Source organism: Theropithecus gelada, chromosome 6 (genome assembly GCF_003255815.1).
Source record: "Theropithecus gelada isolate Dixy chromosome 6, Tgel_1.0, whole genome shotgun sequence".
Classification (NCBI taxonomy): domain Eukaryota; kingdom Metazoa; phylum Chordata; class Mammalia; order Primates; family Cercopithecidae; genus Theropithecus; species Theropithecus gelada.
Genome location: NC_037673.1, coordinates 115810901 through 115835289, shown reverse-complemented (window position 1 = coordinate 115835289; position 24389 = coordinate 115810901). Strand labels below are relative to the sequence as shown.

At 41.8% G+C, this 24389-nt stretch overlaps 1 protein-coding gene across 1 annotated transcript in view; it reads right to left on the bottom strand.

Annotated features, from left to right (window-relative positions):
• TNFAIP8 (TNF alpha induced protein 8) overlaps positions 1-23847 on the bottom strand; it is a 121351-nt gene extending 97504 nt beyond the window's left edge. Inside the window, exon 1 of the mRNA XM_025388525.1 lies at positions 23638-23847. Coding sequence (XP_025244310.1) covers position 23638 — 1 coding nt within the window. The 5' untranslated portion in view covers positions 23639-23847. The remainder of the gene's footprint in view (positions 1-23637) is intronic.
• Positions 23848-24389: the final 542 nt, after the last annotated feature.

Genomic DNA, 24389 nt, shown 5'->3' with positions numbered 1-24389 from the left:
CACATGAACAGAACCACACAATATGTAGCCTTTTGCATCTGGTTTATTTTACCTGGCACAATGTTTTTGAGATTCATCCATGCTGTAGTAGGTACAGTACTTTGTTTTTTTTTATTGCTAAATAGTATTTCATTGTATATATATGCCACATCGATTATTCATTCACTAATTGGTGGATATTTGAGCTGTTTCCAGTTTTTGGTTCTTATGTATAATCTTGTATTAACATCTGCTTATAAGTATTTGTATAGACATGTTTTCATTTTTCTGGGTAGACACCTAGAAGTAGACTTGCTGGGTTTTGTACTGTCTTTTACCCAACAGAATAACAAAATACCATATGATCCAACATTTTATTTAATGAATGAGGAAATGAAAAGTCCAAAGACATTAACTAATTTCCTCATATTCACAGTTCATTGGTGACAGAGACAGAATTCAAACCCAGGACTTAACACTCTTCCTTTTTTCTTCTTTTGTAATCAGTTTCATTCCCACACCCCCCAGAAACACTCCTCCTGGAGCCCTCCTCCTTCAGCTCTATTCTAGATGGGCTTTTCTCCTTGGGCCAGAGCTGCAATAAGGAACTTCCTTTCTCAAGTCCTTCTGGGGCTCCCCTTTACCTCCTGCAGACTTCCCCACCGCTACTCCCATCCTAAAGCCTCTGCTTCACCTATGCCTCTGCGGAACCTGGGAACTCTCATTTCTGAGCCTTCCTGGCATTCTGTGAGCAAATCAATCACTTCCGGTCCTCTCCCTGTGAGCCCTGCAGGCATTTTATTCTTGATTCCACTTCTCTCTGCAAATGCAGTTGCCATCACTTCATCTGCTTTCTATCTTTAGGTCCTGTACGGGTCAGGGTTACAGATGTCTCCAAGGTTTATAAGGATACAGTCTGCATTCCTGGTTTTCACTCTTTTAGTTTGAGGGAGATTTTCAAGAGACAAAAGCAAAAATGTCTTTGCTAGTTTGACGCAAGAAATCTCCAACTTTCTTGAAATTATCTCTTGAGTGAAATACTTACACGGTCAATGAAAACACAAGGACAATGAATGACAATTCCATTCAAACTAAGGGGCATAAGAGGGAAAAAACTCTGCCCCAAATCCTAAAAAGGAATTTTATCCCATAAATGTATGCATGAAAGAGGCTGCCTTTCACTATTCAAAGATGAGAGCAGCCCTTCCTGCACACTGTGGCTGGTACTACCCCATTAGTTTAACTTAAGCAAAACAAGAACACTCTTTGAAGCTAAAAATAATCCATGAGTTTTTAAAAATAAAATTATTATTCCAAATTTCCTAAAAATGTTATGGCAAATGCCAAGCACACAGAAATGATTCTGAACACTTTTTTCCACTTACATAAATCAAATCCACTGCAACTGCTCCTCTTTTGAAAAATGCTTAACTGTAAATTATGCACGACAGGCCGGAAACAGTGGCTGTACACACATGTAGTAATTGGCTGTTATTATCCAAGTAGCTAGCAAGTAGTTATTGGGCACCCAGTGTGCTAGACACAGCAGGGGAAATAGAAACAGATAAAGACATGGCCCTATAGCCCTTGCAATCTACTTGTGATAACAAGATAAATACACAAAAAGTTAAACAGCACAAGGTAGTATGTGATCAAGGGACATGGGCAAAAGTGTTACACAATTTTAGAAATTAGAGAGCTGACTACTTGGATAATACCAGGAACAAACGACAAGGGCACCAAAACCCTAAAGGTCACACACAAACTAAAGCTAAAATATGCCAATGATTATGTCACTTGCCTGCTCAAAAACCTTCAAATACCTATCACTAATAAACAAAGAAAGTCCAAACTCCTTAGCTTGGCATGCAAGACCCCACAGGCCCTGACCCCTTCCTACCTGACTGGGTTTTACTCCAGCCACACTGCTCCATTAATGTCCCTTGAACACACTGACACCTGCTGCTGTCCACCCTGCTTTGCTCCTGATGCTCTATCCCAACCAACACCCTTTCCCTCAACCTCAGCTACTAAAAATCCATCAATTTTACATTCTGCCTCCTTCCTTTGAGGCATCCCAACACTTCTTTCCATTATTATGCAGATCTCCGCCTCTTCATGCAGCCAGTCTCCAAGATGCCCCCAATGATTCCATATTCATTCCTTTGTGTAATCCCCTCCCATATGACCTGTGTAACCAGTAAGTCACACACCAGAAGTGTGTCTTCCAAGGCTTGATCACAGGAGACATCTGAGGCTTCCACCTTATGTTCCCTTGGATCACTCACTCTAAGGAGAGTCATCCACCATGTCATGAGGACACTCCAATAAACCTATGAAGAGGTTTATGTATCGAGGGACTGAGATTTCCTGCCTAGAGCGACTACCAACTTGCCAACTGTATAAGTGAACCAGCTTGGAACTGGATTCTCCAGCCGCAGAAAACGTTCAGGTATCTGTTGACCTGGCCAGCTCACTGACTACAGTCCTATGGGAGACCTCAAGCCAGAACCACCCAGCTAAGTAGCTCTCAAATTCCTGACCAACAGAAAATATATGTAACGATAGATGTTTATTGTTGTTTTTAGCTACTAAGTTTTAGTAATCTGTTATGCAGCAACAGACAACTAATACACTTCACTTATGTATTCTGTATTGCATTCCAATTATTTCTGTCCTAACATTTTTCTTAAAACTAGATTAATAGGTCCCAGAGGGCAGAGACTTTAATATTTTCAACTCTGCATGCTTTAGTAAGACATTTAGTAATCATTAGTTGATTGAATAAGAGCATTTTAAAACTTAATGAAATCGTTGGTGAAGCTGTGTCTTGGACTGACTTCATATTGGTTTTGAATGATTTTGTAATTTATTTTTAACTTTAAGGACATTTAACTTTATGGGCATTGGAGCAAGGCAAAAATTAGTGATGGGAATGGGAGGAAGAGGCTGGCAATAATAAACAGCAGCCACATACAGGGTTTGGTGTCAGTCAGCCATGTCTAAGCAGCTTGAACCTGGTAGAATTCCCTTGTGCCAGGCACCCTGTCCCAGTCCCAGAAACTGATAGCATTTCATAAGTTTTTATTTGAGAAGATTTATTCTGAATTCTCTAATATTTAAAAGAGGTTTCCAGCCCAATACAGGTCTTCTCTTGAAGTCATGGCTAAGCTACAGCCTAGCAGAGTCCTTCTCTTACAAACCTAACAGTCCTCTTAGGTCTTCTTGGAATCCAGTGAAACTGGTCTGGGTGACTAGTAAGACCGAAAGCCTCTCTAAGTCATAAATAAAAACAGAAACAAACCTGGACCAATCTTTTGGCAGTTCTTTCATAAACAAAACCATAGATACCACAGAAAGATACACACTACTGGGAACACAAGTCTGATAAGCATCCCTTTGTGAAATTATAGGAGATTTGATTGTATACAATAAGTATAGTAAGGTGTGATCATGATATAAAATACACTAATTCCTAACAGGTAAGCTGGCCCAGAAGGTAAGTTTGCTTTGAATCAACATTTGTATTAATGACTCTGCATGATGAAAGAAATAGCAAAACAATTAAGAACCTCCATAAAAGAAGGCTACAAAACCGTGCTAGGAAGCAGTTGGTTCTCATTGTAAAAAGGAGTGAATGTGGCTTTAAGCCAACAAAAGGAACACAAATCCAGTCAACTTAGCCTAGGGCCAAAGCAAGATTCATTCCAAGAATGAGTAGTTAGTGCTTGTTATAATTCTGTGCAGTTTAATTTTAAATGCCCTTCTCTCTCTTTGGAGACTATATCCACAAACCTCAAAGAGATTCTGGTATTTAGTCTAATTCTTTCCATATGTTAAACACACCTCATTGCCTATAGGCACCAGTCAGATTAGTTTCTTCTGAAAAAGGAGGTTAGAGATTGATCCTTCTATGTAAAATTATTTCATCCTATTAGTGTTAGGGACCTGAAATTTATTAGCAAACAACTTGGGGCTACTTATACAAGCCTGTCGATAAGGAAAGACTGCCTTGCAGCTGTTCCCAACTGCTTTTCTAAATAAGGAGCCATTGCTTGAGTGAAACTCTGTCTAATCTCTTAAAGATGTATATTTAATTAAAGAAAACTTTTTTCAGCGGCCGAAGGCCTTAATCCCATTGATTGTGCTGCAAACATCAATCAAATCATTTATTAATGTTTTTGCTCCTATAAAATTTAGCAACATCAGAATAAGACCATGCCTTTTAGGAATATACGATGCTTACATTCCCTCAAGTACATCTTTGTTTCACACTCTCCATTTATTTCTCAGGAAAGGCAACAACCAACTAAACTCCAATTGTTTCATTTAGAAACACATCAAGTGTCCATAAAAACATGCAAAACGGTGTACAAAATAATGTTAAGAGGAAACAGAACATTAAATTGTGTATATTCTATGGTCATAGCTATATATAACCATAGATGAGGATGGAGAGGAATACGAGAAATGAAACATATGTTTTCACACACACCTCTATAACCTTACTGCTTTTTCTTTATAAATTTCCTTTACTTTTGCTGGGAGTTGTCTTAGTAATGGGTGTAGTATGTTTGCTTTTTAAATTATCAGGTTAACATCTCACCTCATCAGACAAGAGCTTATGGGCCAATTACTCACGTACAAGGTGGTGACTGTCTAGACCAACCGAGATAAGACGCCTGCCTGGTCTCCTCCTAAAAATTCCTCAGGCTTAGTAAAGCCACAATTTTCAAGTTTAATCCCTGCAGGGGGAAAAAAACTGTGTCTAGCCCGCTAAACAGAGTGGATTTCAAGGAAATGTTCTCATTTTTAGTTGAAACTAAAATAACCCCTTAAGTAAAAATGATATTTAGGCAAATCCTAAAAATGAAGTCATTGGTTAACACATATTTACTGAGAACATGGGCACAAAGATGAGTTCCAGAGATAACAAAACTGAGTTACTTCCTAGAAGCAGACAGCAGAATAGCAGCTGTCAGGGGCTGGGTTTGGAGGGTGGGGAATGGGGAGATGTTGATACAAACCTTCAGTTATAAGACGAGTAAGTTCTGGGGACCTAATATACAGCACGGCGACTATAGTTAATAAGTCTGTATTGTTTACTTGAAATTTACTAATAGAGCAGATTTTAAGTGTTCCCACCACACATACACACACACACGGTAACTACGTGTGGTGAAGGATTTGTTAATTAACTTGACTGTGGTAATCATTACACATCAAATCATCACATTCTACCCCTTGAATATATACAATTTTTATTTGTCAATTATATCTCAGTAAAGCTGGAAAAAAAAAAAAGCAAAACAAAGACTTGGTTACTGCCCCCGGGAAGCTATCCTAGTAAGGCACAGAAGGCTGCAAACTAAGGTGGAATGCTGTAAGTGATAGAATCAATATAAAGAAAGGAAACCAGAAAGAACTACACAAAACCTTAAGAGGAAGAGATGACTTCTGAACCAGAAAAGGCTTCCTGGAGGAGGCAGCATCTGAACTGGCTCCTAAAGGGTAGGCTAATGTTGTCCAGGAAAGAGAAGCAATGGGCAACGCAGGAAAGGGGCGATACAATCAGGCAAAAGAAGGGATGCGTGCGATGTGTTCTGGAACAATGCAGGGTTTAGAAATGGGAACCAAAGGAAACACTCAGAGGAGCAGTAGGCATCACATCTGGCCTTGGGCATGGACAGAAGGATGGGGCAAGTGAGCAAATACTGTCCTCTGGGCTCCGTGCATTTGTCGTTCTATTTAATCCTGACAACTTGTCTTGTAAGTGGGAAGACTGAGGCTAGAGGAAGTTGCGTACAGTTTCACAGCACGCAGTTCACCTCTGTATTCCCGCTCTAACACTGTGACTGGGGCATGGCAGAGCCACCACAAACATTGCCCCAAATGCAAGATGACAAACTCACAGGCCAGGGCCATCGCCTGCCTGCTCTGCCATGATGCTCTTTGGGACTTTTTTTTTTTTTTTTTTTTTTGAGACGGAATCTCGCTCTGTCGCCCAGACTGGAGTGCAGTGGTGCGATCTCGGCTCACTGCAAGCTCCACCTCCCGGGTTCACGCCATTCTCCTGCCTCAGCCTCCAGAGCAGCTGGGACTACAGGCGCCCGCCACCTCGCCCGGCTAATTTTTTTGTATTTTTAGTAGAGACGGGGTTTCACCGTGTTAGCCAGGACGGTCTTGGTCTCCTGACCTTGCGATCCGCCCGCCTCGGCCTCCCAAAGTGCTGGGATTACAGGCGAGAGCCACCGCGCCCGACCGGGACTTTTTAAAATGTACCCTGGGAATCATTGACTATTCTGGGTTAGAGGAATCAATAACCAGAGATTTGTGTTTTGAGAAGAGGATAGTAAAGGCTGGGGAAGTGCAGTGTGGGAGTTACCCAACACTGGGAGCCTGAAGAGTTTCCAGACAATGCCTACCTTTTTTCAGCACGCACTTTTTATACAGATTTTTCTAAGAAAGCACTAGAATGCCTCAAAACCTCAACTGAAATCTAAATTCCCTCCTTTGCCAAATATATTTTTATTATACAATTTAAACACATAGACAGTATAAAATGAAAAGTTAAACTCTTTTCCTCTCTTTCAACTCATAGTTCCACTACTAACAGTATATTGTTCATTCTTCTAAAAAAAAAAAAAGGCTTATATACTCATAAACTTACAATATGCCTTTTTACACATGATGAGATCAGTATTTTGTTTTTTGAGTTAATCTGTGTTGGAGATCTTTCCGTATCAGTGCACAGAGACCAACCTCGTTCTAAAGCTGCAGTGTTTCATCTCAAGGAAGCGCCCTCATGTATGTAAAAGCAGCTGACCCATATTTAAGTTGTTCGAGTTTTTGTTTTGTTCATTCTTAAAAACAATGCTGTACTGAACCCTTTTTGTATCAAAATGAATTCACTTGTGGTCACTTGTATCAGCTTCTTGGATACTTTCACAGATAGGCTCTCTTGTGTAAAACATAATTTAGCAAAGTTTCCTTGTATGTTAGTAGAGTTAACAGTCACTTATCTTAGCAATGAGAGGGAACACAAATATAGCCTAAAAATAAACCTACTCACAAGATTATCTCAAGGCAAACATTTTGTAGTTCTGGAGCCTCCTGGGAAGACTCTGGGGCCAGAGTTCTTCCTGGCTTCCCACCCAAAGCCACTTATGCAGAATTTCTCATTCCATACTGGGGCAGTCAGCACTCCTTCCCACAGGAACCCAGGATACTACTCTTCTGGCTCCACCAGTAGCTTCGGACTCCCTGGTTCCCATGCTTCAAATGACAATGAAAAGTACATGTGATAATTATCGGAATACAGAATTTTCACACTGAGGGATTAGAGATGATTTATAGTTGACAACTCACGTTTCTTAGATATACCAATTACAGCCCAGAGGGGTTGAGCATCTCAACAATATTACATACCCAGTCTCTGCACAGACCACCTCCTGCTCACCTGTCCAGAGTTTTTCCTATTACCTAGTACCAAATAATTGCTGCATCCTTTGCTTAACTATTTCAAAAAGACCACGTAAGCAAAATTTCTCTATGATATTCCGCTGGGTATAAACGATGCTTTAAATTAGAAAAAAAAAAAAAGATTCTGACAACATATGGAGAGATAGCACAGATAGTAAGAAATTCAAAAACCTTATTTCTAGATAATTTTAACTTCTTTCTCTACCAAACTCACTACTAGAATGCCTAGCAAGTTTCAAAATTAGCACATTTAAGTTTCACCTCCCTTCTTCTTGTCCCTTATTGAGGTATTGTTAACAAGCAAATGCTAGTAACACTGCTGACTTGTTATCAGCAAGACAGGTTGCTCTCAAGTTGTCTGCAGCCCTGACAATGGATGTATAAACCTGGGGCTACTCAGGCTGTGAGACTTGGAGTCATGTTTTTATGCTACAGAATTTTTTTTTTTTTTTTTTTTTTTGTAGATGGAGTCTAGCTCTGTCACCCAGGCTGGAGTGCAGCGGTGCAATCTTGGTTCACTGCAACCTCCTCATCCTGGGTTCAAGTGATTCTCCTGCCTCAGCCTCTCAAGTAGCTGGGACTGGAGGCATGCACCACCATGCCAGGCTAATTTTTGTATTTTTAGTAGAGAGGGGGTTTTGCCATGTTGGTCAAGCTGGTCTTGAACTCCTGGCCTCAAGTGATCCACCCATCTCGGCCTCCTAAAGTGCTGGGATTACAGGCGCCTGGTCTAAATCAGGGATTTTTAAAAAGCTCTGAGAAAAATCTGTTTAAAAGTTTTTTTTGTTTTTTTTTTTTTTTTTAGTTTAAGAACTGTTCTACAATATTCAAGATCACTATCCTTTAACTCCTGGATCCCAGCTCTGTTACTACCCTCCAGCAAGCCCTTGCAAGCTGGCTGGGTGGCATAGTTCCTGTAAGAGGAACTACGGCAATATGGTTAGAAACCACCGGATTTGAATATCCGATTTCCTCTGACCTTGGGTAACAACTTAAGCTCTTGCAGTCTGTTTTCCCATCTTTAAAATGGGAATAATAATGATAGAACTTATTTCAAACTGTCATTGAAGAATGTGGCAACGTATACAGAGATCTTAGTACAGTGCCTGGCACATAGTAAGTGGTCAAAAACTACTGAGCCTTTACTGTCACACTTGGCACATACATGGGCCAACCAGAGGCAAAAGGCAAAAAGACAGCTGAGAACAGGAGAAGAACAAGTCTTCAGTATGATTTCTGCTGAACTAATAAAACAGAATAGAAAGTTTTGTTTTTGTTTTTTTTTTTAACCCAAGTACTTATTTGTCTCAAAGATTCTTTGGAGCAAAGAGTCATTTCCAGGACTGTTTCAATTGTGACCTGAAAAACTAGATCTGGGAAGAAATTCACTAGAGCAGTCAGGATCATGAGCTGCCTCCCACAGGCCCGGCCACAGAGAGAAGGGCCCAACTCTACAGCTCCTCACTTCAGGGCACTGACCAGGAACAGAAAAGGAGGGAGTAAGAGCAATTTCTCAAGTCACAGGCAGCTTTTCCATATCACTGACTCTCTTACAGCAAGATCTCCTTGGTGTGACCAAGGCTAAGAGTTTCCCTTTTTCTTTATACCTGCAATAAGAGATCACCTAAGCATTTACATCCATCAGGGAAGAACCACTATTCCATTACCTTTTTTTAATTAATAGAAACAGGGTCTTGCTATGTTGCCAGGCTGGTCTCAAACTCCTGGGCTCAGGGGATCCTCCCACCTCAGCCTCCGGAGTAGCTGGGACTTCAGGTGTGGGCCACTATGCCTAGCCTATCACTCCTTGATCATTTTCATCGTTTTTGTAGAGTGAAAGCTTTTAAAAGCTAAGTGTCATACGATTGGTTTTTTCCTATTATTACATGTGACTGGGATACTCAAGAGGATGAAAGAAAAAGCTGGAATGGCCCACAGGCCAGGACCTAACAGGGTGAGAGAATCAGGGCAAGAATGTCTTACTAAACTAGTGCAGGCCATGAATAAAACAGGGCAGCCCAAGGTCATCACCATATGGTCAATGCTTTGAGAAGCAAGAGATACCAAAGTTCAGAGGTCACCAACTCACCTGTCTCTAGGAGTCAGGCAGATAAATGAAATGCATGACCTTCCAGGAGGAACACAATAGGGAGCAGCAGAGTCTTTGGCCAAACTGGCACAAATGCCCCGCTAAGTGAGATGGCAATTTTAAAAGCTGAACACAGTGTGTAAGTTGAGCAAAATGCATCTGAGTTATATCTTGGCCAAGGGTCTCATTTTGTAGTGCCCTGCAAAAGGTTCTGATGGGCAAGAAATGAAGACCAAAAAGATCAGTCAAGAAAGGAAAGGGCAGGAAGGAAGAAAGGGCCTGTCTGGGCAGGTGGAATCCCCGGCACCCACTGATGCAGTGGTCAGAAAAGGAAGGTCACAGAGAGGCTGGGATCTATGTCCCACACGCCAGGGGCCTGGGCTATAAAACCCAGGAAAGAATAGATCAAGGTGTAGACAAAGAAAAGGGCAAGCAGGCATGGGGACCACAGTGGCCTTACTGTGGAGTCAGATACTCTGTGAGCCAGGAGTTCCCAACATGCTAGTACTGAAAATGCAATACAACAAGAACACAGTCTGAAAACCGGACACAGGACAACCCATAACCAACGAGTGCTGCACCCACACACCTTCTGCTCAGGGGAAGGGCCTGTCTCAAGGAACACAAAGGCAAAGCCTCACCGGATCAGAGGAAAAGAGGCAAAGGGATGGGACAGATCCCAACAGGCTAATAAGAACAAGAAAGAAGCCCAATCCTTCCACAGCATTTATTTCATAAGCAAGTATATATTTAGTGTTAATTCTGTACTATTTACAAGGTCCAGCGGAGGTTACAAAGATAAAAAACCTACAGTTACTGAGAGTAAGTGGCTTATTCTGGGTCAAGAGCAGAGAGAGATTATTTGGCACCAGAGTTGACCAAGTCATACACTCAGATTTGGTAACATAACAGTTCACTAGTTACAGTACTGAAATGCTCATACTCTGTCAACTGAATGAAATGATATATAGTTGATACTCTGAAAAGTGCTAAAAGAGTAGCTCGTATAGTGGGAAAACATTGAGATCATCATCATTAGACTTTCGGACAATAGTTTACATCAGAAGAAAATGGAGTGACATATTTAAAATTCTCAAGGAAAGAAAATGTGAGCCAAGGATTTTATATCAGACAACAGTGACCCTTAATTATAAAGGTCACAGACCAAGTTTTATCAAGAAATTAGGGAATATTGTTCCTATGATCCTTTCCTATTAAATCTACTAAAGAGCTTCAATCAAAATGTCTAGAGACACTGATATGAGGACAAGTAATAAGCATGATGTATATACAACAACCTGTACAAATAAGACCAAATGAGTATTAAAAGGGAGATATTTTAATATATAACAATAATAAGATCTGATGATGCAGAAGTACTAAACCTTTTTTTTAACGTGGGGCAGAATTAGTATGGCATATGCCAAAGAAATTATTTTTATTGTTTTCATTAATCATAGCTGGTAATGGTAGTATTAATGTCATTATTTGGAGACTACTGTGTGTGTAATATGGGGTAATCAAATAGGTAATTACATAATAGTCTATTTCCCTTGTGACCAAAAAACCCGGATTTTAAGTGCAGAAGGAAAGGACTAAAAATGTAATATATAAGAGGTTAAACAAAAACCCTATAGTCTTGAACTTGAATTGGAAATAGCATTATTAACTCACAAAGTATTTTATCTTTATATGAGTATTTATGTTTGCGTGTGTGTGTGTGTGTGTGTGTGTGTGTGTGTGTGTGTGTTTCCCAGCTCTGACCAATGAAAGGCCTATACTAACCATTCCAGTGAATGAGGATTCCCAGTGTCTGGATTATAGTCTTGAAATACCATTTCTTACTAAAAAAAAAAAACCAGGGTTTCTTGGGAAAATGGTTGACTCCAGGTATAGGCAAGAAATGTACAAGACAAGCATGGACCACCTTAACAAATCAAACAGCAGGAAACTAACAAGAATACTAAGGTCAGATCAGGAGGACTTAGGGGCCAACTGAAGAGGCTCCCATTCGTCAAAGATGAGACAATTTGAGTCTCGGTAAAAACTAAAATTTCAATGGAATAAAACCTATAAAATAGATTTAATTCCATGAGCTCATAACAATTAAAAAAAAAAAAAACACCCTAATCAGTGATCTTCTGAGAATGACATGAAATTAATTCTTGAAAACTGAGTAAATCAAAGGAAAGAATCAAGCATATATAAAATATATCAAGCATAGGAAAGAATTCACATCCCTTTCCTATGTGAATTGTACCACTGGGCAATCAAATAACAGATTGAAAAGGCATCTATCCTTATAAAATTATTCCAGCTAATAAATAAAATCAAAATTATAGAATTAGAGTATCACCATTCTGCAATTGCCCCACTGACTTAACAGATTTAGACACTGAGGATCAACAGCTGCTAACATCAAAAGAGTGGAAAAACCAGACCCCATGTGTCTCCCAGTGAAAGAATACACCATCATCTGTAATCTTGCCAAAGCGATCAGACCTGAATCTGATCAAGTCTCTGGATCCAGATACAGGAAACAGAGGGCAAAGTAGTAAGTTAAACTGTACCATGAGTGTGCATCTTTCTTGTTATCAACACTGTGGGAAACTCTACAGATTAAATAGCCCAGGTCCTGCAACAAATTAAAAAAAAAAAAAGTTAAAGGAAGGAGACTCCGGTAGAGGGATCTGTAGATTAAAAGAGACTTAAAATACATTTTTTTTTTCTTTATCGGTAAGACTAAACTCAGTGGGTCAGGCTGCTCATTTGGGTAATAAAACCATAAAGACATGCAAGGAAGTAATTACTATAAAAGTCAGAATGGCATTTACCTTTGGAGGAACAGAGGGAAATGTGATCAGGATGGGATGTAAGATTTTGGTCCCTTTGGCAAAGTTCTATTTCTTGACCTAAATGCTAGTGATATATATGAGTGTTTGCTTTGTAATAATTCACTAAGTTATGTACATTTGTTTTGTGTGGCTTTTTGATATTTATGTTTTATTTTACAATAAAAGTACGAAAAAAGCATTAAGAAAATCTATCAGGCATATCAGCACAGTCGCCAACTGACGGAAAAAGCTGCAAGGTGTCTCTCAGTGCTAGGTGGAAAGTGCAGGGACCCAGCAATAAATCAGACAGGAACCAGCATCTTATGATCTCTGTTTCAATGAACTTTTCACTTTGAAGGTAAATAACTGAATCTACATTGTTTAATTAAAATTTGCCTTATAACCCTTAAATTATTTAAAAAAGTGTATAACGAATGACATGCTCCAAAATACCTCAAGAGCAATCTCAATTCAAAATGACTTCTTAGAGTTGGGTGTGGTGGCATGGACCTTTGTAGTCCCACAGCTATACAAAAAGTTGAGGCGAGAGAATTGCTTGAGGCCAAGAGTTTGAGGTTGTAGCGTGCTAGGATTGCACCTGTGAATAGCCACTGCACTCTAGCCTGGGCAACAGAGCAAGACCCCATCTCTAAAAAAAACACATATAACAAATAAATAAAATAAAATAAAAAATAACCTCTTAGATATCTACCAGAATTGCAATGAGCAGCTGGGCATTGGGTTCTCACAAATATAAGATGACACATCTCACACTCCATGAGATGTGGTGTGACCAGCTCTGCACACCCCATGGTTCATCCTTCTACTATTTGTTGTTGAATGAAACATGGAGACAAGCTTTGTAGCAGAACCAGGCTGGTTGGAGAGGTAACAGCCTTTGAGAGTTCACAGAAAAGGAGGGTGTTTGTGGCACTATTATTGAAGGGTAACACCCTATAGCACAAGTATGGGAGGGGAGAGCTATGCCACCAGAGTGTAAATCCCAGCATGGCCAGGCACTCACAGCATGTTACTTAACCTCCTTAAGCCTTAATTCCTTATCTGTAAACAAGGATTAACAATAGTATCTTTCTCACAGATCCCTTCTGAAGATGAAATTAAATAATGTGTATAAAGCACTCGGCACAGTACCTGCTGGCCCACCCTAAGTACTCAATAAGTGTTTGCCATGATTACTGGGATAGTAAACATTTCTGGAAAATTAAGGAACTCTCTATATGATGAATACCTTTCTGGTTGGAATGCAGGATGCCTTCTCCAAAGTAAGTAGTGCTATTTTATAAACCTATGATCTTTAACATTAAAAAATCACTGCTTCAAGATACGTCCAGTCAGTTTTAAAATGAAAAAGAGTAAGAAAAAGTCACAGCTACTAGTAATTAAGTATATGTGATTTTCAACAACTTCCATATCATTATTTGGTTTTCTCCTCCCAACTACCATTATGGGTGGTTAGTTTTAACTCCAACGAAACCTGGGATTATTAGTATCAGGAATACTGATGGCTGTAACTGGCCTCTAGGGAATGGGAGCCCAGGGTTAGTATAGGTGCTTCTTGTCCACCCTGTAACCATGCCCCTTCCCTTCTTCTATGGGCACAGCCAACCTCCCACAATAGAGGTTCTCCCTCAATGCCCAATACTCACTTTTACAGCTTCCCTTAAGGCTGTGACTCAGTTCTGGCCAATGAGGCCTCAGGAGGCTTCAGGAAAGATTTTACTCCTGGATGAAAAGGGATAAACACTACAGGAGAACCAAGTTATTGCTGCCCTCTGTGTCCACCCTTCACACACACACACACATCTTCCTGTCTTAAAAAGAGGTTGGCAGGAACCTGTGATACCTGTTGCTGAGAAAGCTATTTTCTGCCCACAAAGTGGCAAGTCTGCAGATAAAAATGTAACATGCTAAGGATGAGAATAGATAGAACTGATCCCTGATGACACTGTTTAGCCAAGGATCCAATCCTGAATCTACCCAATCCCAGATTGCCCTTCATATAAGATAATTTAATGTCTTTACTATCAAATCACTGTTCATTGGCATTCGCTTAACTGCAGCCTAAAGCATCCTGATTGTAATGATTTGAATTGCGTCCCTCCTGCTATGGTTTTGAAGGTGTATCTCCCCTCAAAATTCGTATGTTGAAACCTAAACCCCAAGGTGGTGGTATTAAGAGGTGGTTAGAAGTCATTAAGTCATAAAGGCTTCACCATTATGAGTGGATTAGTGCTCTTACAAAAGAGGTTGAAAGGATTACCCCAGTGCCTTTTGCCCCTCCACCTCCCGTCTCATCTACCATGTGAGGACACAGCAAAAAAGCACCATCTTGGAAGCCCAGAGCTGCCCTCACCAGACACTGAATCTGTAGGTGCCTTGATCTTGAATCTCCAGCCTCCAGAACTGTGGAAAATAAATTTCTGTTATTTACAAATTACCCAGTATCAGATATTTTGTTACAGCAGTACAAACAGACTAAGAAACACCAAAAAGTTCATATGCTGAAGCCTTAACTACTAATGTCTCAGAAAGCAAATGCATTTGGAAACAGAATTTTTAAAGAGGTGACTCAGTTAAAATTAGTCTTACGGTGGGCCCCAATCCAATTTGATTGGTGTCCTTGTAAGAGGAGAGCTGGACACACAGACGCCAGGTGTGCGCACACACAACAAGCTGAGAGAATCTGTGGCCAGCGGATGTGAGCTAAAATATTAAAAATTTTTACTCTTCAGCCAGAAGGACAAAAAAAAAAATCCCTGATGGAAACTTGGGTGTACACTAAAAAATCAAAAGCCCCACACACAGTAAGTGGGTATTTTTCTTCTGTTTTAATTTCTTCAAAAGATCACTGTTTAAAGAAAAAAATAACTATAATTTGTGGGGATTATACATATATATAGAAATAAATCATATGACAATCACAACACAAACAGTGTGGTCTCCTCAGTAGGCCCCCATATCTATGGTCTCGGTTTCCACAATTGCAGTGTGATCATAGAGCATGCAGTCTGAAAATAGGTGAGTGCAGTATACAAGATATTTTGAGAGCAAGTGAAGAGAGAAAGACCACATTTACATAACTCTTATTATAATATATTGTTATAATTGCTCTATTTTATTATTTGGTATTATGGTTAACCTGTTACTATGCCTAATTTAAAAATTAAATTTTATCATAGGTACACATGTATAGGAAAAAGTATAGCTTATATAGGGTTCAGAACTACGTGCAGTTTCAGGCATAGACTGGAGGTCTTGAAATGATCCTCCCTGTGTAAAGGGGAACAACTAATATCTTTTATAAAGGCAATTGTTACAGACTGAAATATAGCCCCCAAATTCATATACTGAAACTCTAATCTCCATTATGGCTGTATTTGGAGACAGCCTCTAATAAAGAATTAAGGTTAAATGAGATCATAAGGGTGGGACCCTAATCTAATATGACTGATATCCTACGAAAAGGGAGAGACACCAGGGATGTGCACAGAGAAATGTTCTTGTGAGAATACGGCAGAAACATGGCCATCCGAAAGGCAAGAAGGGAGGCCTCAGGTAAACCAAACCTGTTGACGTCTTGATCTTGAACTTCCAGTCTCCAGAACTGTGAGAATATAAATTTTTGTTGTGTAAGCCACCAGTCTGTGGTATTTTGTTATGGCAGCCCCTGCAAACTAATACACTTATGTGGTACACTATCATCACTAAAGGCAACCATAAAAAACCAGAACTTTCAGGCCAGGTGCAGTGGCTCACGCCTGTAATCCCAACACTTTGGGAGGCCAAGGCAGGTGGATCACTTGAGGTCAGGAGTTTGAGACCAGCCTGGCCAACATGGTGAAACCCTGCCTCTACTAAAAATACCAAAATTAGCCAGGCGTGGTGGTGTGTGCCTATAATCCCAGCTACTCGGGAGGCTGAGGTAGGAGCATCGCTTGAACTCGGGAGGTAGAGGTTGCAGTGAGCTGAGTTTGCACCACTGCACTTTAGCCTGGGAGAGAGAGCAAGACTCCATATCAAAAAAAAAAAAAAAAAAGAGAGAGAGAAAAAGAAAGCAGAACTTATGAAAGACTGATTAAAGGGTAAAATTCAGTGTGGATATGCTTACAGGACTTGGGTGGTTAATCCTCTGCCCCTGCCACCTGTCTCCACAAGTCACTGCCCAACCTCCTCTATCTGCCTCATTTCCCTAATGGTGAGGCTGGAAGGTCCTGGTGTGCTCAACTCCAGGGCAGCAAACTGGGGGATGGCTGACTACAGAGGAAGGCAGAGGCCAGACCTGAATTAGTCAGTTTCATACCTGTCATTCTCTGTTCAAATATTTAAATCTGGAGGGAAAAAAAAAAGCTGTCATTCTTCTAAAATTAGTACTATGTATCATCAGTAGCAGACCTTTATTATTCATAATTTCCATGGCCCCTGTAAGAATAAATTAAAAACTGACTAAAATTCAGAAATAGAGAAGTCTCAAGTACTGGCAAAACCCAAAATGCAAAAGCAGAGGGAGGAAGTTACAGAATATGGCTTCAAAGAAAAAAAATGGTCTGTTTTTCATTTTCTCGTTTTCTACCATTATAAAATGAGGGGTCACTCTGAGAACAGAATAGATTCCTGGAGGTACCAGGACCTCAGGACAGGGAACAGGCCTGGGGTAGGGGAAATGGTCCGCTTGGCAACTCCGAGTCCTGAGTTGGGTGTGGGCTCTTCCAAACATGTGCCCCTGTTGAAATAAGGGCGCCCATCCCAGTTCAGTATCTACAAACCACCTGAGTTATCCTTAAGTCAGCCGCCATACTGGATTTATGATGTCAGCATTGTCAGTGACTCAAAGTCTAGATTTTCAACTAATGAACATTGGGCAGACTCTCCAATGTCTCTGTTTCATGGCCTTCAATTCCTGGATCTATTTGTGGGACACCACTAATTGTTTCGGTTGTTATTTTTTGTTCTTGACTTGGTTGCTTGTCAATATTTTTCCACCCAGTGAAGACCTATAAAAACAACTTTGTTATTTCTTAAGATGGGTACACAGGTGTCCATTTTATATGCTGTGTTCATTTTATATATTGTGTTCATTTTAATCTTTAAACTTTAAAGTCATTCTGTACTTTCAAGAGCTCTTTCCACTGCCAAAAAAATAATAATTAAAAAAAAAAATCCCTACAGCTAGCTGCTGCCTGAATAAGCTTCTTTCTAGAACAAGACAGGAAAATGAGTCACATAAGTATCCCAGGCTAGGGGTTCTCAATTTGCATCAAGCTTCACTGGTGATTCTGACTTACAGTCAGGTTCAGAGCTATAAGTCCCAGATGAGCCCTCAAATACAGCACATTGGATAAGTTCAAAGTTTCATTTGGTGTATCACTTTTGTGGCTGCCCAGAAAATGATGTCCTCAAACTACCCTACCTGGGCAGAGCTTCCCTGCCAGGGAGGTGATAAGCACCACAGGTACACAGGGCAGGGAATCCTTGCTTCTTCAGGAGGCTCCCTATTTACACAGGGTCTCTTACCCTGGCAAGTAATAGCAGCTGTTCCTTCAGGCACTATCAGTCATTCCAGGTCATAAAAGCGAAGGAGCAAAGTGGCTACGTGTGTGCAAACAGAGGTCATCACCGGATGTTGGGAAGGCCTGAGCTCATTCACCTCTTCCAGGTATACTTCATGAGTCACTAGCAGCCTAATTCTGCCTCAAGACAAAAGGAATTCCAACACTAAGTGAGGACTGCTCTGCCTTTCAAGTGCAGTGAAACAGGATTTAACCAAACACCTGCCATTTTCCAGAAAACAATCTCAACCCTTTAAAGAGTGAAGAAGGAAAAATAAGAGAGTAGTTTCCTGACCACTGAATGATGGAATGAGGTACTGCACTTACTTCCCAAAGATTTACGTGACCAAAGTTTGTTCTGTAACTTTCACTCTGTCACCAACACTGTCCATGCATTTTTTTCTCAGAAGACCGTGGCATTTCTTTTCATGTCTGCATGGGTGTGAGGGTCTGAACACAGTCAGATGAGAGCTCAGGACAGGAAAGGATGAGTGTAGTTAGGCCTACATGACGCACACCACAATCTCCGTCTCCCCTATTTTTGTTGACAGTCATGTTGTAAAAACAAACAAACAAAAAAAAAAAACCTCATTTTGTTAAACAAATGATAAATAAGAGTAATAAATAAGAGTTGGGAATGAGGAAGTCTTGAGCTAAATGAATTTGGTTTGAAGCCAGGCTTAAAGAGGGTATTGACTGAGTGGGCTGTTGCTTACTTTTTGGCTCCTTTAAAATATCCAAGAGTCACTGTGTACCTTGCTGAGTACTGTGTTCCCAAAAGACCTTGCCCTGGTGCCTAATCCTGCAGATGCGGTCCCTGTCCTGGGCCTCCCGGAACTCACGCAACTTCCCCTGAAGACACGCCAGCCCGATTCCCTTTGCAACACCAAGGGCAGCTGTCTGTCTTAGATAATCTAGTTTCATTCACTACCTGTTTTAAACATGGGAGTTGTGAAAGGCCAACCCACTGCTCACAATTTAACTGTAACAGGTCTTTTGAAAGCTTCTCTCATGCAGAGAAGCTTAATGGGTACTATGGCTCTTCTTCGTTCTCAGGCACATAAAACTCGAATGCCCTGCTCTGGCTCACTTATCTTTGGCAGCAGTGGCAACATTTCCCTTATATAATCATGTGACCCTGCAGCTGGCAATCATTGAAGTTGTGCTACATTCACCCCATTCTCTGGGCTCCTCTGGCATCGTTAAAGGAAAAAAGAATTCATGCTAAAATCACATATGACACAAGTTACTACTTTCCCTCTCTACTCCACTGTGGCTCAGTACTAAGGCTTACTGGAACGAGACCTATTTGGCCAATCTAACCAAGTCCTCCACTTAATAGGTGCCTTCTGCACACTGACACAGCAGAGGAACATCTGCTTTAATCTGCACAACAATCCTACAACGTAAATACTATCCCCAGTTTTTACTCTGGTGAAGAAACAGGCTCAGAGAGCAAAGCAGATTGTCCAAAGCCACACAGCCAGCAGGGGCTGAGACAGGAGGTGCTGATTCCAGCAAAGTCATTGGAACCAACTACTTCTTGACTAAAGTCATCTTTATTCCCGATGTTTAAGGAAACTACAAGTGGAATTTTGAACTTAATTTAATTATCTGTTATTAAAGAAACTAACCCAGAGGTGTTCACAAGTTAACCCGGAGTCTCATTCCTGTGACCACCTCCCCGCAACCCTTGTTTTTGTTTTTAGTGGAAAAGATCTGTACACCTAGCCCCCAGTCGTCTTGACAGAAACATCACCGTGTTGGTTTTTAATCCCCCTTGTCCTATATGGAAAAGGGCAAGCCTAGGAAAACAAGCTTTTTGGCACACACCCAGCTTTGCAGCCGGTTCTGAACCTCAGCTACTTTGGTTCTGAACCATAAACACTTGCTTCCAGAGATAAAGCAACTGCTCTCTAAAAGGATGGGCTGGGTATGATTTGATTATTGCTGAGCCTGTGACATTTTCAAACAATTCTCAGGTACCTTCTGTCTGATGTAAAACAAAATCCTATGGAATCAGGTTTGTTTCAGTAATACCACTGGTTATTTGAAACAGATGTTGGAAGAAATGTGCTTCTTTGAGTTTCTTATTGTTGAGAAAGACAAATATTTTGAATATCATTCTACTGTCCTGACTAAGGAAGTACCTTTACTTTCCTTGGTGAAACACAAGAGACTTCCAAACCCATTATTGCCATTAGCAACTTACCTTCGGGGACTCCTTCTTATCAACAGGCATCTTTCCGCAAGTTACCTGCCTTCTCAAATCCCAAGGCTTTCATGTAAACATGAGAAGGGTGTGCTGTACCAGGCACAAAGCAGGAGCTCAGTAAATGCCTGCTGTGTAAATGAATGGTGCTCTCCTCCTGCAAGCTGGACTAAGGAGGTGGACACCTCCAAAGCTGAGGAACAGCAACCACAGGGTATAAGGCCACAGACCAGGTGGTTTCCAAGATGCCCCTTGGCTCTGCCATTCTAGAATTATCTACACTCCACTTGTAGCTCATTTCCTCCTCTTCAGGCCAAAATGTAGGCTAAAAATGAGCTGACCTCCTTTACATTTTGCAACATGGTTCTCTGTCTCTGTTTTTGTTTTTTACCCTCTACAAATCACTCATTTTCAGCTACTGGGCAGCACAGCTGAAGTATAAAAACTTAGAAACTGCAGTTGGCTCAGACTCCGGGGCCACAGTCATCGAAACCAGACACAAGAGTATAGGAAGAAAATTCTTAGCCACAGGGAAACACAAAGATTGGGTGTTACGAGGGCCTTTTCAGTGTTTGTTGAGTTCTTGTTGTGTGCATTTGGTATTAAATGCAGGATGCGGGCAGTATGAGGAGGGGTGAGGTGATAAAAGTTAATCTGGCAGCACACAATTCCTTCCCTTAACTTCTGTATCAGAGCCAGAGATCCCGGAGAATGCCAAAGCAGGGGAAATTGTCCATTTTGTTATCCAGGTTGGCCCCTGTGCGTGTCGCCATTGCCAAAGTCAATGCCCCTGGCACTGGGATTGTACTAATAGCCCCTATGCCATTCCCCTCTGTGAAAAAGCAGGTGGCCCTTATTTATCATCACTGTTTCTCCCCTGTCTCCTGGAGGTTATCTCATGTTCAGCCCCTTCAACTGCTATCAGGCATAAATGGAAGGCGTGGGGAATGGACCATTCTACATGAGGTAGAGCAAAGCTCAATTCTGAGAACGAATGAAATCTCCAGGGTGTTACTACCACATTGGGCTATCTCCTGCAGAAGAGGATTAACTGTATCAATTAAATATGAGACCTCTGCAGTGCCTGGCACTGCAGCAGACTCAACTTTAAAGATTACCTCTGTGAAGTTCTCCAAGCCATAAGTCACATAGAAATTCACTCCTCCTCCAACTCAGCATTTCCTAATTAGTACTGTTTGGATGCAATCATTCCTCTCCACACACCCTTTCCTCCATTTCAACAGAATGAGAATTGCAAAGAACTGGCCTCATAAAATACTCTGTTCCTGGCCTCTGCCGTGTGTTCACCCCCAGGTTTCTGCTATTCTGTTTAGGATCCCAGGACAGCCTGTCCTCACAACAGCTCAACACATACACAGCGACTCTGTCTAGCAATGTAGTCTGAAATAGAAAATCAAGAGACAACAAACATGAGATTTCTCAACTCACACCAACTTTTCTTGGTGAGTTTAAACACACTGGAACAAAAGGCACACAGAGTAAAAGTTGCCCTTAAAGAAAATGTTTAAGAGGCCCATTTGTGCAGGATCACTGTGATTTTGGTAGAACCTTGTTTTATTCATTGATTTATTAATGATTCTTAAATCATCACATAATATAGATTAATATAATGGTTTATAAAGTCTACATATGTCAATCCAAAGAGCTTAACACAACACATTCAGTATCTAAGGGATTCCTATTTTACAGAGGAGTAGGTGCTAGTCTACTTCCCTAAACTCTATTTACTCAGATTACAAGTAAAAACTCAAAAGATGGGCAGTGAATGGGGGAGGCAATTAAATGTGTATGGAAGAGAAAAGGCATCCAAAAATCCACAACAAAGCAAATTGTGTTATTAGCTAGAATATTAACAATTACTTGAGGGCCCCTGTAGTCCCAGTTACTCAGGAGGCTGAGGCAGGAGGATTGCTTGAGCCCAGGAGTTCAAGACCAGCTCGGGCAACATAGCGAGACCCTATCTCTAAAAACAACAACAACAATAGCTTGCTGACTTAACTCCTCATGACAGATCTAATTAGACGGTGGCAATAAATGTGTCTAAGTGTTTAATTAAATGTGATAATTATTTCTTTCCTTAAAGAGAGATGCAGTCATATGTTTACACTGCAAAGCATAATGTTTCCTTAGTGAAAACAGTGTGGAAACACTTCTGTGTAACACAGGATTCAAACCAGGATAAAAATATCGGCTGCGATAAGCAGCACTTAACAGTGATTTATTAACAAAGCCACATAGCTTTGTTATCCTTACCCTCAACGAATAGTTTCTACTTAGAATGTGATTTGAGCATCTCTTAAATGGATTATTATCAAGGAAGTAGGAGAATATTCTACTTTCATAGCAAGACAGTAGCAAGAATAAACTGAAATGTAGAAGAACTCAGAGCAACTATTAAAATTAGATAGGACCCCAGCAACCAGGCAATCACTTTATAGATGAAGAAACCATTTGTATAATACTGCTGTTATGATAGCAAAGCTTCCAATTAATTTTTTAAATGCAGAAATATGTCCTGCACTGAGGAAGTACTGATCCCCACCTCCCCCTACAAAAATAATTATGTAGGGATAGAATTATCAGTCTTAAGCAATCCAAGGATTTTCTTGTTTCAACACTGGGCACTGAACTACTGTTTGATTCTTTCCATGATTCCTCTAGGGATACTGCTCTTTCTACATAGAGCTTCTGTGTTTTAGAAAATCTGTTGGTTTAGGAATACAGTGTCACTGAAGCAATAAACATATTCGAGGTGCCTAAGCCTGTTGGGTCAGCCTGGTCTTGAACGTGCCTATCAGTCGCCCGGAGTCCGAAGAGCCTGGGCGCTCATCAGGTGTCTTTGAAGCAGGTGCTGAGGGCTCCAGTGCCACATGTGCAGTCATGTACACACACACACACACACACACACACACACACACACTTTCTTCCTCAAAGGAAGTCTCCATCGAATGATCTCAAAGCAGGGCTCTGGTCTCTGCCTGTTTTACAATGCAAGGTTGGATTACAATCTCAGGCCAGCATCTCAGTCTGCAATCTGGGGCACCCTGATAACCCGGGCAGTGCTTTCGCCAGCATGTGCGGTTACAGGAGGACGTGACAAATAGCGGGAGCCGAGTTACAAAGGGAGGGAAGGAATGAGGCTCAGAGCAGGAGGTGGTGAAGAGGTCGCCCTGAATAGGTAAGGGTTCCTGGCAAGGGGTCTTGGATCCTCAGTGCGGCACTGGAACTGAGTAAAATTACGGGGAGTTTTTTACTCCGAGGCTGTGCGCTCCCGCACACACTCGTACGCACGCCCACCTACACAAGTTGTTCAAACGCACCCACTCACACTCACTCACACTCGCTTCCGAAACTCTCTGAGCCGGAGGCGCGCCCCAAGAGCAGCCCGCAGCCCAGCGGCGGGAGAGGCGCGCGGGGGTGTGCGCGGGACTGGCGCTCCCAGGAGCCACTTACTCGGAGGACTGGCGCGGCGGCGCCGGGACGCTGAGGCACGAGCTGGGCTGTTTGGCGGCGCCGAGTTCTCTACTCGTTCGGTGGCTCGCGGGCTCCCGCGGACCTTAGCCAAGCGCGGTTTAGAGCTGGCGGGAGAAAAGGAGCCGGGGACCAGGGGCGGAACTTGCAGGAGGGTCCAGGGGTGTGGCGGGCAGGCCAGGGACGAGCCGGGAGGTCGGGGGCGGAGCGTGCAGGGAAGGAGGAGCCCAGCGGCTGGGGCTGGGCGGAGTGGAAGAGAAGGAGCTAGGGGTCGGGACAGCAGGGGTCGGGACAGCTGGGGTCGGGACAGCTGGGGTCGGGACAGCAGGGATCGGGACAGCAGGGGTCGGGAGTGGCCCAGGCGCAGGAGAGCGCGGAGAAGGGCTGGGCGGCGGCCTGGGAGCCGGACTGGGACCGCGAGGCCCAGACCGCTGGGGCGCTGGAGAACAGGACCCGCTTGGGAGATGTGCAGAGGATACGCTATTCCTGAGCCCCTCAGTTTCTTCCGTTGCAAAAATGAGACGCCAACCCTCGTAGTGTGTTGAGATGGTAAAATGGGGCCATACACATGTGCATTGTGCCTTGCACTTAAGAAGGCGTGAATGTTAGTGTCTGCTGCCATCATTATTGACTATTACGATGATGATGATCCGTGAAAGCCCCTAAATTCCGCCTGCTCTTTTGCTGTTCATTTTCTGCTGGCGTGAAGTCTACCCGATGATAGCTGACGCACT